Source organism: Carcharhinus amblyrhynchos, chromosome 11, assembly GCF_965287045.1.
Source record: "Carcharhinus amblyrhynchos chromosome 11, sCarAmb.v2.hapA, whole genome shotgun sequence".
NCBI lineage: Eukaryota > Metazoa > Chordata > Chondrichthyes > Carcharhiniformes > Carcharhinidae > Carcharhinus > Carcharhinus amblyrhynchos.
In genome coordinates, this window is record NC_137334.1 from 2,675,670 (window position 1) to 2,695,218 (window position 19,549).

Consider the following 19,549-nt stretch of genomic DNA (forward strand, 5'->3'; position numbering starts at 1 on the left):
TGCAAACTGCTCATAATTACATACAGGGAGGTGATCACTGGCCACAGCCACCGATATCAGCAGAATGCACATTGCAGGAACTCATCTCAATAAAACTGTATATATTTAAATATCAACCACCCTTCGTCACAAAAGGAATCTAAGTATCTGATATATGTGAAATCAGATGCCCAATACAATTAGAGCAACCAGCATGTTCTCAATGCCCGTGTTAGTGCTACACATTTCCGAATTGTTTGGAAAACAATCAAGCAAGATACAAATTAGTTTTCCCATTTTATTTTGCAACTACTGTACATAAAGGCACAGTACCACAACAGATCAATGTACAAGATCTTCTCATGACCAGCATCCGAGGTGCCTCTGAGCCAATGGTCTTAGAAAAAGATGTATAAACAGAAGTGTCAAAGTCCATTTGCCATGTAAGATTTAACAAAGCCTGGTCAGTACTGCATCTTCAGCAGTCGTTCACCTGGACCTCTGCCTCATCTTTCGCCTTTTACGCTTCAGCCTGCAAGAGAGTCAGGAACATTAGTTGGATGAAAAAAACAGGTCAAGGGGGCAACTGTGATCTGGGAAGGTGGATAGAGGAGCAGCAATAGAATGCACTGAGCAAAGCTAAGTCAGCATCTTCTCATATCAAAGTGGGAGTCAAATCCAAAAGTAAATGATCAACCTGAATCAAGATTCCCAAGTCCCTTTGCATTTCCGATTTCTGGATTCTCTTCCCATTTGGAAAATAGTCCACACTCAAATTCTGCCTATAAGTGCATAATCTCACTTTTCTACTTTACATTCCATGCCACTTCTTTGTCCACCCTAACATGTCAATCCCTCTGCAGCCTCCATGTCTCCTCAATACTATCTGTCCCGCCACCTATCTTTGCATCACCTGCAAATGTAGCCACGTGCTCAGTTAGAATCATAGAACCCCTACAGTGCAGAAGACCAGTCAGCCCATCGAGTCTGCACTGACCACAATCCCACCCAGCCCCTATCCCCACGTATTTACCCTGCCAGTGTCCTTGATACTTAAGACAATTTTAGCATGGCCAATCAATCTAACCTGCACATCTTTGGACTGTGGGAGGAAACTGGAACACCCAGTGGAAACCCATGCAGACATAGGGAGAATGTGCAGACTTCTCAAAACAGCAATCCAAGCTGGACTGCTCAAGTTTCTTCACCTAGATCAATAATGAATTTGGCCAGAAGCTAATAGACGATAGTAGTTAGCTTCTCAGTACCTGGAACTTGGGTGTCCGTTTGGAGTTTGCACGAGTTTCCTCCGTGCTCCAGTTTCCTCCCAAAGTCCAAAGATTTTACTTATCTACTAGACACAAGCAGGCTTACATTAACACGGCAATGAAATTACTGTGAAAATCCCCTTGTCGCCACACTCCAGTGCCTCTTCAGATGAGTAGCTTAGGTGGATTGGCTATGATAAATGTGCAAGTTTATGAGGGTAGGGCCAGGGATTGTCTATCTTTTGAAGTCAACGCGAATTGATGGGCCAGATTGTGTCTTTCTGCACTGTAGGGATTCACCCCAGGTCAAATGAAGGGTATGGTTGTGAATATTGGTTTAATCATAAACAGTGACAGGAACTGAAATGGAGTTAGTTTCTAGGAAACAGTTCGGAAAAGGGGCTGACAACAGTGGCTTTAGTCTTCCCAATTTCTAATTGCAGGAAAATTCTCCTCCCCCAGTGTTGTCATCACAAAAGCTTGCATATCCTTGTAAAAACTAAACAGTTAAATACTTCAACATGACCTGCAATTAATGACAGAGCCACAACCCCCATTCAAAAGGAGCAGGTAGAGTTGGATACTAAGAGTAGTAATTCAACTATTACAAAAGGAAGACATTTGAGGGCAGCCTATTCAAGTCTGATCATGACTAACCTATGAATTCCATTTACTCACTCCACCTCCATACCATTACCTCAAAAATACACAAAGACCACTTAGATTGCCATTATCATGTCTGCTAGAAACACATCTATCACACTTGAATAGTCGAAGAAACTGTAAAGTTACACCATCCGTTCTGGATACCATCAGAGGAAACGGCTTCTTTCACCACCATAAATCTCACTGCCCATGACACTGTGTGCAAACAGGTTGTTCCTTTTCATTGCAGCTTGATGAACACTTCCAAATCAATTCCTTATTGCATGAGCACAACATCTTAGAGAGGATATTTTGGCCCTGCATGGAGTTCAACACAGGTTTACAAGAATGCTACCTGGACTCAAGGGATTAAGTCACTAGGAAAGATTAGGCGAATTAGGCCATTATTTCCTAAATTCAGAAGGTTGAGGGTGTGATCTGATAGAAGTCTACAAAATATTTACAGGAAAGGACAGATTGGTTAAGGACAAACTGCTCCATTAGTTGTAGGCTCCAGAACAAGAGGTCATAAATCTAAAAATTATGTTTCTCCATTCAAGAGAGATGTTAGAAAACATTTCTACTTGCAGAGTGCCGAAAGTTTGGAATTCTCTTCCTCAAACAGCAGTGGATACTGGTTCAATTGTTAGCTTTAAGTGGGAGATAGACTTTTATTGAGTGTGGTATCAAGGGACATGGGCCTAGGGCAGGTACATGGAGTTAGGCCTCAGATCAGCCATAGAATCCCTACAGTGCAGGTAGTAACCATTTAAGAACATAAGAAATAGGAGCAGGAGTAGGCCATCTGGCCCCTCGAGCCTGCCCCGCCATTCAATAAGATCATGGCTGATCTGTTGTGGCTCAGCTCCACATTCCCGCCCTCTCCCCATAACCCTTAATCCCCTCTCATCAAAAACCCATCAACCCACGTCTTAAAAACATTTAGCGAGGTAGCCTCCACCACTTCAACGGGCAGAGAATTCCAGAGATTCACCATCCTTTGAGTGAAGAAGTTCCTCCTCAACTCCATTCTAAACCGCCCCCCCTTTATTTTGAGGCTGTGCCCCTTAGTCCTACTGTCCTTTGAGTGGGAAGAGTCTCTCCACCTCTATCCTATCCATCCCATTCATCATCTTATACGTCTCAATGAGATCTCCCCTCATTCTTCTAAACTCTAACGAGTACAAGCCTAGTTTATTCAGCCTCTCCTCATAGCTCAACCCCCTCAACTCCGGCATCAGTAAACCTCCTCTGCACTCCCTCCAAGGCTAAAATATCCTTGCGTAAGTACAGCGCCCAAAACTGCACACAGTACTCCAGCTGTGGCCTTACCAATGCCCTATATAGCCACAGCAAGACCTCCCTACTTTTATATTCAATCCCCCTCGCTATGAAGGCCAGCATCCCATTTGCCTTCCTGACCACCTGGCCCATCAACAATAATCCCACCCAGGCCCCATCCCTGTAACCCTGTGTATTTAACCTGCTAATCCCCCTGACACACTAAGAGACAACTTATCATGGCCCATCCTACTTAACACATACCTTTGGAAGTGTGGGAGGAAACCCCCACAGACATGGAGAGAACTTTCAAACTTTGTGGACATTGACCAAAGATCAAAATTGAATCTGGGTCCCTGGCACCGTGAGGCAAAAGTGGCAATTACTGTGCCACCGTTTCGTGATCTTACTGAATGGTGGGTGGGCTTGAGGGACTAAATGGCCTAATCCTGCTGTTATTAGCTGCTATAACTGCTTGCTAAGCCATAAATGCAGGTGGCAAGCAATAGATTTAAGAGATAAACAAGGGAAATTTACTGGACTGATAGCTTGCAATCCACCCATTTGAAAGTGCATCACAACTGCTAAATGCTCAGAATTACACACACAGGAGGATAATCAGTAGCCAGGCAGCACTTGCAACTGAGAAAAACACAAACAACTGCACAAGACAAAGTTTTTCAGCACACATCACTCCATTGAATAGGAACTGCAATACATTTTCACATTACATACCTGCGCATGCGCTTCTTCCGCCACTGAAAAAAGAAAAAAAGATTGAAGTTGACAATTTAGAACAACAAAATCCCTTCAGTGGAGATGGGGACATTGAGCCCATACCAACCTTCTGAAAGAGCATCTTACTTATTCAAGCCCATCCCTGTAACCCCACAGATTTACCATGGCCAATCCACCTAACCTACAACATTTGGGTCATGGGAGAACATGCAAACTCCACACAGTCACCGACACTGGAAATCAAACCCAGGCCACTGGTGTGGAGATGCAGCAGTGCTAACAAATGTGCCACCATGCTGCCCAACTTGTACTGGGACACAAGTGAGCTTTGTTATAGCTACCAACAACCTTCAGTGCAACCAGTATTGGCAATACCACCCAGCCTTTAGGGCAATTGGAAAGGAATAATAGGGAAACCATACTGTAGTACTTAAGACCCATGCTGGGCTACATCTGACTGAATGAACAACTCCAGAAACAGATTAGTCTTTCAAATGCACAAATGAAGGTTTTGGCAAAATGAAGCAATGCATTTCTTGCCAGCATTTAGTAAACAATTGGTAGAAACTTGCAGCTATGGAGAGGGGAAAGAACCCCAGCCCAGCATGAGGGGGAGCAGATACATCCCCTTAACCCCGCATGGCTCCCAGAGCTGGGGCAGAGCGACAGGAGGCAATGCTGGAAGCTGGGATCGGCGGGGCCGAAGGCTGTGCGACGCCCGGAGGCCCACCTCCCCACCCGCATCCTCGGTAACTAGGCCCCAAGCCCTCACCTTCCATTCGATTTTCTCTTTTTTTGAAAAAAAAACGTTTAAACAGCCAGCGACGCTTACCTTCGCTCTCATGTCGCCAAGGATCTGTAAAAGGAAGAGAGGGGAAAGGTTAGTGCCGGCCGATGGCTGGTTTTAGTAGCCGATGCGGATCGGATTGTGCCGGGCCGCCAAACGCTCACCTCAAGACCCCAGAACCGAAAGGAAGAGGCGCGCTCGAGCCGCCTGGATATACAGGCCCCACGCGTGCGCAGAGAGCGAGAGAGAGAGAGAGAGAGCGACGGGCAGCGCCGCCTCCTCCCCGGCTGCACCTGCAGAGGGAGCTGCTGAGCAGCTGCACCCAAGCCCCGCCCCCAAACTAAAGCAAAACCCTGCGGATGCCAGAAACCTGAAACAAAACCAGAGAACCTCAGCCAGCATCTGGGGTAAACACAGTAACAAGTCTCACAACATCAGGTTAAAGTCCAACCAGTTTATTTGGTAGCAAAAGTCACTAGCTTTCGGAGTTTGCCCCGACGAAGGAGCAAACCCCGAAAGCTAGTGGTTTTCACTACCAAATAAACCTGTTGGACTTTAACCTGGTGCTGTGAGACTTCTTACAGCATCTGGGGACACAGAATAGAACTCTACAGATTCTGTCAGACGTGCTGAGATTTTCCAGCATCTCTGTCCCTGTCCCTGCACGTACCTGTATTTTGCTGCGGCTTACACTTTGGTTAGATTTCTGCTCCTCACCCTTCAGTTGAAAAAAAAAGCATTTGCGTTGTAACTTGCTGGATATGGGAGACTAACCGGGCATCTTTACGGTTCCAACACCGCATGCCCTGGCAAAACGTACCATTTCCAGGCCCAGGTAGCGGACAATCGCAGGGGCCCGTCCATCCTGACCGTCTGCCCCTCTACTGTGGCTACATGGGGGCCAGGTGTTCCTGGAGAGGGACCATGCGGTGTCCATGGACGCAATTGATGCCTTCCACGCCCGTTGGGGTGCATTATCAACCCTAATAATCACATTTTAATTTGATGTTTTTAAGTTTCCTTTGTACTTTGATTTTGTTCGGGCTGTTCTCCCTCTTTTTGGGGAGCTGCCCCTTTTACTTTGTCCTGATTAAGCTCAAGTTTGTTTACTTGGTTTGGCTTAAAAGAGGCCAACACTGCATGTATCCCCTTAAACAATGTATTGAAAAAAATAGAAAAATCCAAACGGTCAATAGGAGCCACATTAAATACAAAAAGAAATATGAAGACCAAAGATTGGATTGAGAAAGAAAAATAAAATCTAAATGTTTAAAATCTTGAATAACAACAGAACGCCATTTGAGGAGCACAGTGAGTGCCAGAGAAGAATCACAGAGTTATTCCGGTGCTTAAGGAGACTACTTAGCTCATTGTGTCTGCAATTGCTCTCCGAATCAGCATTATAAGTTAGCGCTATTCATAGAATCCTTACAGTGCAGAAGGTGGCCATTTGGCCCATTGAGCCGGCACCAACAATCCTACTAGACCTTATCCCTGTAATACCATGTATTTACCTCACTAATCCCCCTGACATAAAAGGGCAATTTAGCATGGCCAATCAACCTAACCTGCACCTTTGCCTTTTCCTCAACTCCTGCACATTGTTTCAATTCAATTAATCATCTAATGCCCTCTTGAATGTCTTAGTTGAACTTACCTCCACCACACTTCCAGACAGTGCATTCCAGATCCAAACCACTCACTGTGTGAATTTTTTTTTTCACACATTGCATTTGCTTTCTTTGCAAATTGCTTTAATTCTCTGTCCTTTCATTCTTGATCCTTTTCGAATTATGAAGAGTTTCTTCCTATTTACTCTGTCCAGCACCTCCTAGCTTTTAACATCTCTGTCCTAGCCTTCTCCTCTTAGCCATCTTCTCTCCAAGGAGAGCAATTCCAACCTCTCTCTCACTCCTAGAACCAACCTTGTACACCTGTTCTGCAGTAGTCAAGATGTGGGGCAGAAAATAAATCAGGAGATAGAAAAGGCATATAAAACAGGCAATATTACAATAATCATGGAGGATTTCAATATGCAGGTAGATTGGGAAAATCAGGTAGGTAATAGATCTCAAAAAAAGGAATTTGTGGAATGTCTAAGAGATGGTTTGTTTGGAGCAGCTTTTGGGGCCTTACCACGGAACAGGCAGTTCTGAATTTCTGCTGTGTATTGAGGCAGACTTGATTAGGGAACTTAAGCTGAAGGAACCCTTAGGGAGCAGTGACCACAATATGATATTTACCCTGCAGCTTGAGAGGGAGAAGCTGGAATCAGATGGAACGGAATTACAATTAAATAATGTTAACTACAAAGACATGAGAGGGGAACTGGCCAGAGTTGACTGTAAAGGGAGTTGAGCAGGGAAGACAGTGGAACAACAAGGGCAGGAGTTTTTGGGAGTTATTCAGGAGGCACAACAGAAATTCGTCCCAAGGAGGAAGAAACATGCTAAGGGGAGGACAAGGCATCCATGGCTGACGAGGGAAATCAAGGACAGCATAAAAGCAAAAGAAAAAGCATACAAAGTGGCAAGGGTTAGTGGGAAGCCAGAAGTATTAGTGGGTTAGTGGGAAGCCAGAAGTGTTTGGGAAGCATTTCAAATTAAAAAAGCAATTGGGGGGGGTGGGGAGGAAGATGAAATGTGAGTTAAGCTAGCTAGTAATATAGAAGAAGATTTTAAAAAAGTTTCTTTCAATATATAAAAGGTTAAGAGAGGCAAAAATAGCCATTGGACTAGTGGAAAATGAGGTCGGAGAAATAATAATAGGAAACAAAGCAATGGCAGAGGAACTGAATAGTTACTTTGCATCAGTCTTCATGGTGAAAGACACCAGTGGGATGCCAAAGCTCCAGGAGAGTCAGCCGGCATTGGTGAATGTAGTGGTCATCACTCAAGAGAAGGTTCTGGGAAAACTGGAATGTCTGAAGGTGGATAAATCACCAGGATCAGATTGACTACACTCCAGGGTTCTAAAGGTGATAGCTGAGGAAATTATGGAGGCATTGGTGGTAATCTTTCAGGAATCACTGGAGGCAGGGAGGATCCCAGAGGACTGGAAAGTAGCTAATGCAACACCGCTGTTTAGGAAAGAAGGGTGGCAGCAGATGGGAAATTATAATCCGGTTAGCCTGACTTCAGTCATTGGCAAGATTTGAGAGTTCATTATTAGAGATGGGATCGTGAAGTACTTGGAAGTACCTCCCAGTTACTATATAAAATATGGGCAGGATATTGAGCCCATACACTTTGAGATTGCCAGCAGCAGCTCAAGATCTGGAGAAACCTGGAAATTGCAAATCTCGTTAATACATATGTTAAATGTAATTAAAGACTCCCTCGCCAGATTCTTCCCACCTTACAAGATTTTTAAAGCTTGCCAATGTGACGTTTACAACAGAATTACCCATATGTGAACATAGAGGGGATCCACCACACCAACCCCCCCCCCCACCCCCCCCCCCCCCCCCGCCCAAAGCGGCACAAAGGTCAGTATAGACCTCAAGATTCTGCCCATATTTTTTAAACTTAAGTAAGGCTAATTATGATGGTATAAAAGCTAAGGTGGCTAAAGTAAATTGGCAAACTAAAGTGACAAACGCTTAAGAGGATGTTTCAGAATGCACAGAGTAGTCACCAGAGAAGTGGTACTGAGTAAACTACTGGAGCTGCAGGTTGTTAAGAGCCAGGGTCCTGATGGACTTCATCCTAGGGTCTTAAAAGAAATGTATAGCAAGATAGTTGATGTATTGGTTTTAATTTTCCAAAGATGCCTGGATTCAGGGAAGGTCCCATTAGATTGGAAAATTGCAGAGGTAACTCCATGGGGGTGGGGGAGGGGTATTAATTTTTGTTTGTGATCTTTCCCTGTAAGAACGGTCCCCTGATCTCAGTGGAGTCATTTCCTAGCTCTAAGAGTCCTCGCCTTGCTAGAGTGACTAAACCACGCACACATCTTTTTTTTTGACAGTTAAAGTGACAAGATCCGGAGAGAAAACTGACCAGTGGAGCTGGAAACTGGCTCCACTGGCCAGAACTGACACTCCGCCAAATTCGCCAATGATTCTGCCCCCATTCCTCTCTCCCTCAAACTGAATATAAAATTCAATCATATTACGGTCACGGCTTCCTAGGGTCGCCTTCACTATGAGATCATTAATTATGCCCATCCCACTGGACAAATCCAAGTCTAGTACAGCCTGCTGTCTTGTTGACTCCAGAGCACGCTGCTCCAAGAAATTATCCTCAACTTCTCCTCTAGGCTACCTATGCTCATCCGATTTTTCCAATCTATATGCATGTTAAAATCGTCAATGGTTATCTCTGTACCTTTTTGACAAGCTCCGATTATTTCTTCCTTTCTCTTCACCCTACCATGTGGTTACAGTTAGCAGGCCTGTACATGACTTCCACAAGTGATTTCTTTTTACCTTTTTCATTTCTACCCAAAATGTTTCCACATCCTGGTTTCCTGAACTTATATCTTACCTCCGTATTGTGCTAACATTATCTTTAACGGAGCCGTCTCTCCGCCTTTTCCTCGTTTCCTGTCATTCCTAAATATCCTGATCTCTTCCATATTCAGGTCTCAATCCACACCCTGCTGCAACATGTCTCCAGAATGAGTATCAAATCGTACTCATTCATTTCTATATGCTCATTCAGTTCATCTGTTTGGTTTTGAATGCTATAAGCATTCAGATAAGGTTTTAGTTTTATCATTTTTTAAAAGATAACCTCTAGTCTCATCTGTTGATTTACTGTTAGATTTGTGCTCACTATCCCTCCATCAACACAATCTGTTTTTCATTTTTTGTAATATCTTTCCCTTGTCTCTGCTTTTTGATTTACCACATTTTCCCAAATTTAAGCCTTTGCCCCCATGATTTAGTTGAAAACCCTCTCTATTTCCCTAGTTATATGGCACACATGAACACCAGCATGTTTGGGTGGATCATTCCAAAGGTACGGATTCCACTTGCCCCGGTACTGGTGTCGGTGTACCATGAACCAAAACCCACTTCTCCCACACCAATCTTTTGAGTCACACATTCAAAGACTGTGAATGATTGGTCCTATGCCTATTTGCATGTGGCTCAGATAATCATCCAGAGATTATGACCTTTGAAGTTCTGCTTCTTAATTTATCACACTGACCATGTAAAATCTCCTTCTTTGTCCTGTCAATGTCATTCGTACCTACATGGACTTGACCCCGACAACTGTGTCCTCCCACTTTAAGTTTGTCTCCAGCCTTGAGTAGGTGTCCCGAATCTTGGCACTGGGCAGGCAACATTGCCATCTGAACTCATGCTTTTTGCTGCAGAGAACAGTGTCAATCTCTTTGAATGTACCATCCCCTGCTACCACTACATTCATTTTTGTTCCCCCGCACTTGAATGGCTTTCTGTACTAGCCATTCATGGCTTTCCATGATGCCATGTTCAGTTAGCTCACCCACACTGCAACTTCCATTTCACCCAAATAAGCTAAAAAGACCTCAAACCTAATGGACAGTTTTCACAGTAACATCATTGCAGTGTTAATGAAAACCTACTTGTAACACTAAATAAACAAACTTTAACCAAATGCAAAGGTTGAGACTTCTGTGCTCCATCCCTCAGAGTCCTCTTATTTGCCGCACTTACAGTCAGATTCTCCTATATTTGACCAAATCAATAGACTCTGCCTTTAGAGGTGCAACTGTCTCCACCTCTTTGATATGTCACAATATCTGTAGTTCAGCCTTTAGCTTAAACTCTGAGCCAAAGCTGCTCAAACTTCAAACATTTAACTGCAGATACGTTTATCCTGGATCAAAATGACATCCAGTAGCTCCCACATGCTGCAGCTGCAACACATCACCTGTCCTGCCATCTTTAATGTGTTCTAATTAATTGTTTTATTCAATTATTTATTTTACTTCTTTTTAAATTAACCGTACCACCCGTTGTTAGATTATGTTGAACCTTAGGGATAGGCAAAACCGTAGTCACTTACTAGAAACTTGCCAAACAAGTTTCCTATTCTGAAGCAGATTAAAGCCATTCCCTGCAGGATAAGAAAAACAGGAAACAAAAGCAAAGAGTATCTCCTTCTTTCCTTACTCCCCTAACTATCCAATTCCCAACACTCTATTCTAAATCGCACCACTAGTGCAAGAGTGGGGTTATTGACACAGAATTAAAGCAACCAGCAGAAAACCCACAAGTGAGTTTGAAATATTTATCCTTTCAACATTTGAAAAATCCAGCCAAATTTAAATAATTTGAATTAAAACAAAACCCTGGAAAAACTCTGCAGGTCTAATAACATCTGTGGACAGAGGAGCAGAGTTAATGTTTTGAGTTTAACATGACTCATCTTTGGAACTGCTGGGCTTTTCCAGCAGCTTGTTTTTATTTCAGATCTCCAGCATCCACAGTATTTATTTCAAATCAATAATTTGTTTCATAATCTCACAAAATCAAGCAATTTAATAAATCGACACTACATGTGGCCTAAATAATAAATGGCATATTGTGAAAAATGCACCAACATAGCATTGTTCTTCATATTTTATTGTAATATCCATTAGCACAGTTATTTCCAGAAGTACCAACATGGTCTCAAATAACAACACATTTTGAGCATTATAAAATACCTTGTAGAATTTAAAGATTTATTATACATTAGTGCACCAGAAAGAGTTTTGGTGATATTTATTTTGTCTTAGACAATCCTCTAAAATGAATTTTATCTCATAGTGAATTCAAATTCCAGATGTGTTGGACACTGCATCTGTTTCCAAACATGATCAAAAACAGCTTTTCAAAGTGCATCACTAACAGTTGTCAAATTAGCCTGAATTATAATTCTTTCAAGTTACTTGTTATATAAAGACACTTGCATGAATTTGGAATGCAAAAAACCCAAATCACAATTTGCCAGTTTCAGCATTTTCTATTTACAAATCTACCTGTACCCGTGTTAGAAAAAAGATTTACAAAGTGCACCACTGGGAAAAATACTGCAGGATTAAAATTCATGGCAACAGTTCTGAAATTTGAATATGTGATTCTAATTCTGCAGCTTTGCCGTTACATATTGCAATGGGAGTGTTACATCAACACTGAAACCTGTTCAATCTTCTATTTACAGGCAGTATATCTTAATATATGAACACTGAGATAACAAGTATTTTTATAGATCACACAGTCTGGCAATCTATGTACAATACCCCATTTAATACATGCTTTCCCTATAGCTTGCAAAGGTATTATAAAGAGCATCTACAGTGTAAGTATACATACATTGAAAAAAAATTTGAGATAAGCACTTTGTGCTTTTTGTAAAGTAAACCCTCAACGACTTGCAGTATCTAATTATGCTTTATTTTAAGCATGTCAAAGTGGAAATACAGTTCAAGTTTTGCAGGCCTCATTCATCTCCCTTAAATAGGGCCGTTTATGAAACAGTAGTTTTCGTCCACACAAAATAAACCTAAAAATTAAAGAGTTTGTTTTCCCACTGAAACTGGCAAGTTCTCTTTCTGTTCTGATGTAATACTGTAATGAAACCCATTGTATATACAGTGTTTTCTGACTCAGTGCTGTCCATGGAATCAGCTTCCTTTCAAATAAACAATCCACATACGCGCCCTTTCCGTGGCATATCTTCAGTAATGTTGTTAGGCAGTTTAACCCATCAATGTCCAGAATGCTGTCCGTCTTTTCAGCAGCTCACACCCAGGCCTGTCCAGTGTTCTGGGACTTTCAGGAAATATTTGTCCATTGCTTCACAGAACCTAGTTCTATAAAGTTCTGGAGAAACCACAGTTGGCATTTTCCCTGCGTGAGAAAATAGCAATATTGTAATAGTTGTTTAGCAGTACAGAATTTTAGTATTGCTGAAAGAAGACATTTTGTTGAGGCTTTTCATTTTGCACTCATCAGGGCGATCGCAAGAATACCGATATGAAAGGAGGGTATTGATTGGTTGGCAAGTTGATTCTACTTAGTCCAGCTGGAGAATGCACCAGTTAATGTTGACTGACAGTTAACAGTTACTGTTTAAAATTGAAACTAGGCAGCTTGACTCTGGTAGGCTAAGGCATCGCCCTGTGGAATTAACCAGTGAATGGATTTCACTATTTTGTTTATTGAAACAGGCACAATCTGGACATATGTCCTTTTTATCTGCAACAGACAGGGCCTTGTCTATTAATATGTGTAGCTCTCAGTACACGCAATGTGCCACACTGCGAACTCAACTGACAATCTTAAATTGGTAGTCAGTGTAATTTTGAGCATTATTTAGCAAATGTTGTCAAATTGCAGCATTTCATCTAATATTGGACACTATGAGCAGGATTTTAGGTCCTCACTTGTCCTAAAACAGTAAAATCCTGCCTGAGGTCAACAGACCTTTCCATGGTCCGCCTCTCGTCTGCTCTGATTCCTGTGGCGGGCAGGATGGTAAAATTCCAGCCTATATTTTGCAAGCACAGACTGTTTGGGTTCGGTCTGTACTTTGCCCATTGTGAACAGTGTAGGGGACATGCTGTTTGATACAATTTGCCATTCTTTTTCACAATGGCAATGAAATTCATATATGACATTACTCATTTGTGAGATAGACAGAATGTGTTTTGACATTTCTAGTCTACTCACAAATGCTCAACTTCAGAAAGCCATTGATATTTGTGCTACAGAACTATTTCATGGCAATTTAGACCCCTCACCATTGCATGCCTAAATATTCATTGAGTTTACAAACTCAGTAACTCAGAGTTGAGCTCAGCTTTAACACCACCTAAATGCCCAAATTGATGGTGTTGCCATGGGATTTTTTTCTAGACTCAGCTCTCATAATCATCTTTCTTGGGTTCATGGAATGACGTCGATAGAATGACATCTGACCTACTCCTAGCACATTTCCAATATACGCATTATACTTTTGCTATATTTAGACTTGCAGCAGCATGTAATAATTTCCTCATAAGTCTTACTGGGCTCCATCTTGCATTCAAATTCACCGTTGAAATTGAGCAGTTAGATTAACTCCTTTTCCTTGACACACTAGTTAAGAAATCTGCCAGGGGGTTCTTCACCACGGGTTACCGCTAGTCTATATTCACTGGCTAATACACGGATTGAGATTCTTACACATCTATACGCTATAAGATTGGGTTTATCAGCAATCTCATAAATAGGTCTGAACCATTTTTTCACTGTTCAAGCATGAAGTTGAAATAGGACGCTGCACTGATCCGATCATTCTGCGCTGTATATCATAAGAATGGGTCTAAGGCCATCACATTCAGCCCTGAAAAAGTCTACCTCTGATTATCCAGGAAGGGAAAGGTATCTGAAAAAATTTGAGCAGCAGGTGAGGCTAGCTGTTTCACGCTGTTACTATGAAGTAACAACACAGGTGATATTCACCGTTAATAGGCTGCTGCCATCAAGCCAAACAGACATTCTGCCTATCACAGTGAATAATACGCTATATGAATTTCAACACCCATGCGATGCTCAGTATGTGGGCAGCACATCTTAAAGACTGGTGGATCATATCAACCAGCATGTCCTTCCCGCCGTTCGCAATGGGAAAGGTAGACTGTACCCAATCAGTTTGTTATTGGAAAACACAAAACGCAGTGTCCAACATTAAGTATGATTCTGCAATTAGACACCATTTGAGAAATAATCCTCAGTGTGCTAAACATTATGCTGACAACTAATTTCTGATTGCTGGATGGGGTCATGTTTGGTGCATGTGTGTACTGGAATCTACATAGACTGGGCCCTGTCCTTTGCAGAAAGAAAGAATATGTATATACATTGCATCAAGTTAAACTAAGCAATACAAGTGACAGCCATTTGCTGGTTCATTCCTCAGGGCAATGTCTTTAAATTTCAAACCATGCTTGGCAATTAACTGTCAGTCACCATCAGCTGGTGACTGACATCTCTATGGCAATGCCACTACTAAACAGAGTCCACTTGCCAACAAATCAGCACCTTCTTCTCATACAGTATAAAGTTGTTGTTTCACTTGACATTGGCATTCTTGTGGATTGTCCTGCTGAGTGCAAGAGGAAAAGCTACAAATGGATTTTTTCAGTGATACTATTGTGATGTTTTATAAACTGACATGGGACAAGGTTTTCACTGTTCAACATAAGAAAACTAATATCAGAGGGAAGGTATTTAACTGGCTTTAATATCTATAGATCTGAAATTATTACAAGTTAAAAGAAAAAAGTCTCACTACCTAATAAATTTTAAGCTAATCTGCATCATACATTGCATAGATACAGAAAAGGTTGCCAAAATAATAGACTTAGGTATTTAATAAGAACATAAGAAATAGGAGCAGGAGTAGGCCATCCAGCCCTTCGAGCCTGCCCCGCCATTCAATAAGATCATGGCTGATCTGTCGTGTCTCAGTTCCACATTCCCGCCCTCTCCTCATAACCCTTAATCCCCTCGCCTATCAAAAACCTATCAACCCGCGTCTTAAAAATATTTAGTGAGGCAGCCTCCACCACTTCAATGGGCAGAGAATTCCAGAGATTCACCACCCTTTGAGTGAAGAAGTTCCTCCTCAACTCCGTTCTAAACCACCCCCCCTTTATCTTGAGACTGTGCCCCCTAGTCCTACTGTCCTTTCTGAGTGGGAAGAGCCTCTCCACCTCTATCCTATCCAACCCATTCATCATCTTATATGTCTCAATGAGATCTCCCCTCATTCTTCTAAACTCTAACGAGTACAAGCCTAGTTTATTCAGCCTCTCCTCATAGCTCAACCCCCTCAACTCCGGTATCAGCCTAGTAAACCTCCTCTGCACTCCCTCCAAGGCCAAAATATCCTTGCGTAAGTACGGCGACCAAAACTGCACACAGTACTCCAGCTGCGGCCTCACCAATGCCCTATACAGCCGCAGCAAGACCTCCCTACTTTTATATTCAATCCCCCTCGCTATGAAGGCCAGCATCCCATTCGCCTTCCTGACCACCTGCTGCACCTGCAGGCTGGGTTTTTGCGACTCATGCACAAGGACCCCGAGGTCCCTCTGCACCGTCGCATACTGCAGTTTTTCGCCCCGTAAGTAATAGTCCTTCCTACCATTATTCCTACCAAAGTGGACCACCTCGCACTTGCCAACATTAAATTCCATTTGCCATTTCCTGGCCCATTCGCCCAGCCTATCTAGATCCTTCTGCAGACTCTCCTCACCCTCCGCGCAATTTGCCGTTCCACCAATCTAGGTGTCATTAGCAAATTTCGACACCATACACTCGGTTCCCTCCTCCAGATCATCTATATAAATGGTAAATTTACTATTCATTACTACTGTACTTTATAATGCAAGTACCACAAGTTTCTTTACACTTTCTACAAGCTTTGTATAATAATTTATTTCACACACTGAAAAAAAGTGATGAGATTATAGGAATTTCCAAAGGATTACATGCTAATATATAAATGGAACCACAGTGTCAGAATTACAAAGTGAGAAATTGCATCATCAAACCCACTCGTGCAGTGAACCAGACAGAGTTTAGATCACGGAGACCAAGGTCTTATGTTGAGTATAAGCAGACTCCTATTTACTGACTACAGCTCAGCCTTCAACACCATTATTCCCACGAAACTCATCTCCAAACTTCATGGCCTGGGCCTCGGCACCTCCCTCTGTGACTGCATCCTGAACTTCCTAACTCACAGATCACAATTAGTAAGGATAGGCAACAACACCTCCTCCACGATCATCCTCAACACCGGTGCTCCACAAGGTTGTGTTCTCAGCCCCCTACTACATTCCTTAAATACCTATGACTGTGTGGCCAAATTCCACTCCAATTCGATTTTCAAGTTTGCTGGCGACACCACTGTAGGGAGTCGGATCTCAAACAATGATGAGAGTGTACAGGAATAAGATAGAAAATCTGGTGAATTGCTGCAGCAATAATAATCTCTCCCTCAACATCAACAAAATGAAGGGGATTGTCATTGACTCCAGGAAGCGTAAAAGAGAACATGCCCCTGTCTACATCAACAGGGATGGAGTAGAAAGGGTCGAGAGCTTCAAGTTTCTAGGTGTCCAGATCACCAATAACCTGTCATGGTCCCCCCCATGCCGACACTATAGTTAAGAAAGCCCCACCAATGTCTCTACTTTCTCAGAAGACGAAGGAAATTTGGCATGTCAGCTATGACTCTCATCAACTTTTACAGATGCATCATAGAAAGCATTCTTTCTGGTTGTATCACAGCTTGGTACGGTTCCTGCTCTGCGCAAGACTGCAAGGAACTACAAAAGGTTGTGAATGTAGCCCAATCCATCACACACTCCATCCACTGGTTCTGCCTACACTTCCCCCTGCCCTGGCAAAGCAGCCAGCATAATTAAGGACCCCATGCAACCTGGAAATTCTCTTTTCACCTTCTTCTGTCAGGAAAATGATACTAAAGTCTGAAGTCACGTACCAACCGACTCAAGAGCAGCTTCTTCCCTGTTGCTGTTAGACTTTTAAATGGACCTACCTTGCATTAAGTTGATCTTTTTCTACACCCTAGCTATGACTGTAACACTACATTCTGCAACGTCTCGTTTCCTTCTCTATGAACAGTTTGCTTTGTTTGTATAGTGCTCAAGAAACAATACTTTTCATTGTATGCTAATATATGTGACAATAATAAATCAAATCAAATCAGAGTAACAGGCTATTCAGCACAATCAATGTTTACATTCCATTCAAATTTTCAATTAATTTTTGCCAATATCTGTCACACAAAGACATGATTATTTTAAAAATTTCCTTACAGGCTCTGGCAAGAGTTGCTTAAAAACTTGACTAGCACTCCTTAAATTCTAGACGGAGGGTAACAATCATAATTAATACTTTCAAGTAAAAAGTCTAAAAATTAACCTGCATGAAGGCAGTCAAGCAAAATACAATGTCAACACTATGATAAAAAACTGAAGTGTTTTGGTCTAACTTTATGGTATAGCATTACTAATTGAATTCTGTCACAGTATTCATAGGCCAGCACATCAATAGGACATTATTCAACCTGCATTGCTCTGAAGGAATGTTAAGCTGGAAGAAATAGATCGGCCTTGGACGAAGAGTATAAATTCCAATAGCTTAACAAGATGGTGCTGGAGCATGGCAATTCTTGTCAGCATACCCTCTAATTCTATTTCTTACTCTTGTTCTGTGCTTTTAAAACTTTATTCTAACTCCTTTAAACTCTCTAACATTGCTTTTACTTTTTCTGCATCCAGCTGTGACTGGAGTACTACATTCTGCACTCCCTCCTTTCTCACTCTATGTACAGTATGCTTTGCCTGTATAGCACGCCAGAAACAATACCTTTCACTGTATACTAAGATATGTGACAATAATAAATCAAATCAAAATAATGTAATTAATGGAAAAGGTATTTTTTTGGTCAGACATGCTTCAAAAAGAAGTTTGAAGGAATGGGGAGCTAGAACTCACCCATGGTAGTAATGTAAAATATGAAAGCTGAAACAATTCACACTGTAAGGGAGGCTGAGAAGATCAAAAACATATCATTCACACAAACAGTGCAGCACGCAGACAATCCCCACAAGACTAGCCTACAGAGCATGGATTGTTTAACGGATGATGTTTTAACTGATGATAATTTATGGTTAAATGCAACACAAGTATAACAACCTGAATTAAATGAAATGCAAGATTCAGAGCAGTGAGCGTGTTGCTGTTATATTTATAACTGTGACACAGAACGGCAAAAGATCTTAGGGCGGCACGGTAGCACAGTGATTAGCACTGCTGCTTCACAGCTCCAGGGACCTGGTTTGATTCCCAGTTTGGATCACTGTCTGTGTAGAGTTTGCACATTCTCCTCATGTCTGCGTGGGTTTTTTCCGGGTGCTCCAGTTTCCTCCCACAGTCCAAAGATGTGCGGGTTAGACTGATTGGACATGCAAAAATTGCACCTTTGTATCCTGAGATGCATAGGTTAGAGGGATTAATGGGTAAAATATATAGGGATATGGGGATAGGACCTGGGTGGAATTGTGGTTAGCGCAGACTCGATTAGCCAAATGGCCTCTTCCTGTACTGTAGGGTTTCTATGATTCTTTTACTGGGCAGCAAGAACAAACAGTAAATGGTTCCGAGTAAGCTCAGAAAGTTAGAGTATGGTCAAACTACATGATACTTTGCTGAAAGTTGGAATGATATGCACAGCACTTCATGATTTATCAACAAGATCATGTTCTTGGAAAAGGAAAACAGGTAAATATGAAAATATAATTAGAACAAAAACACTTCTTTGCTTCCCAGCTACATTTTTCTTCAAGGCCTATAATCTTGTAGAATATTTTGTCATTCTTTTTTTCAATAACTTGTACACAATGGCTATGAAAAACTGTTTACATACAGACTTACCTTGTCCACCTAAGATTCCTGTAGATTTTACAACCATTTCAAGTTTTTTATCCCAAGTAAAAGTCCTGATATAATCTAAATAAACCAAAAGAAGTGAGTCAGGAAGGGGGTTTGAGGAAAATAAACCACAAGTTTTCTTTGCATTTTTACTGTTCCTGCAAAATGAATAAAAAAAAACAGTTGAATTTGCAGTGCATTATGTACAATGGAAAAAAATGAAGATAGACCAGAAGTGGGCAGAGGCTGAGGCGTGATTTGCAAAGTGGATCGGAAGGCAAATTAGTGTCAGAGCAGTAGGAATCATGCAAGAATCAGACAGAGGAGATTCATGACAAACATGTTCCCACAAAGGAGTGGAACTCCCATGTCTACAATCCTTGGTCAAAGAGCATAAATGATAGGATAAGACAGATAATT

At 41.9% G+C, this 19,549-nt stretch overlaps 1 protein-coding gene and 1 long non-coding RNA gene across 6 annotated transcripts in view; both read right to left on the reverse strand.

Annotated features, from left to right (window-relative positions):
* Window positions 1–252: 252 nt before the first annotated feature.
* On the reverse strand, window positions 253–4,903 carry LOC145349823 (uncharacterized). Its single transcript, XR_013888146.1, has 3 exons — window positions 4,744–4,903; window positions 3,909–3,931; window positions 253–511 (listed from the first exon to the last, which is right to left on the reverse strand). It is a non-coding gene; the product is annotated as an uncharacterized LOC145349823 (long non-coding RNA).
* A 6,338-nt stretch (window positions 4,904–11,241) lies between these two features.
* The window catches only part of pikfyve (phosphoinositide kinase, FYVE finger containing), a 121,940-nt gene continuing 113,632 nt past the window's right edge, over window positions 11,242–19,549 (reverse strand). For all 5 annotated transcript variants that reach the window (XM_080198392.1, XM_080198394.1, XM_080198393.1 and 2 more), the window contains 2 exons: window positions 19,133–19,207; window positions 11,242–12,526 (listed from right to left, as the gene is read on the reverse strand). In XM_080198392.1, coding sequence (XP_080054518.1) covers window positions 12,411–12,526; window positions 19,133–19,207 — 191 coding nt within the window. In that variant the 3' untranslated portion in view covers window positions 11,242–12,410. The remainder of the gene's footprint in view (window positions 12,527–19,132; window positions 19,208–19,549) is intronic.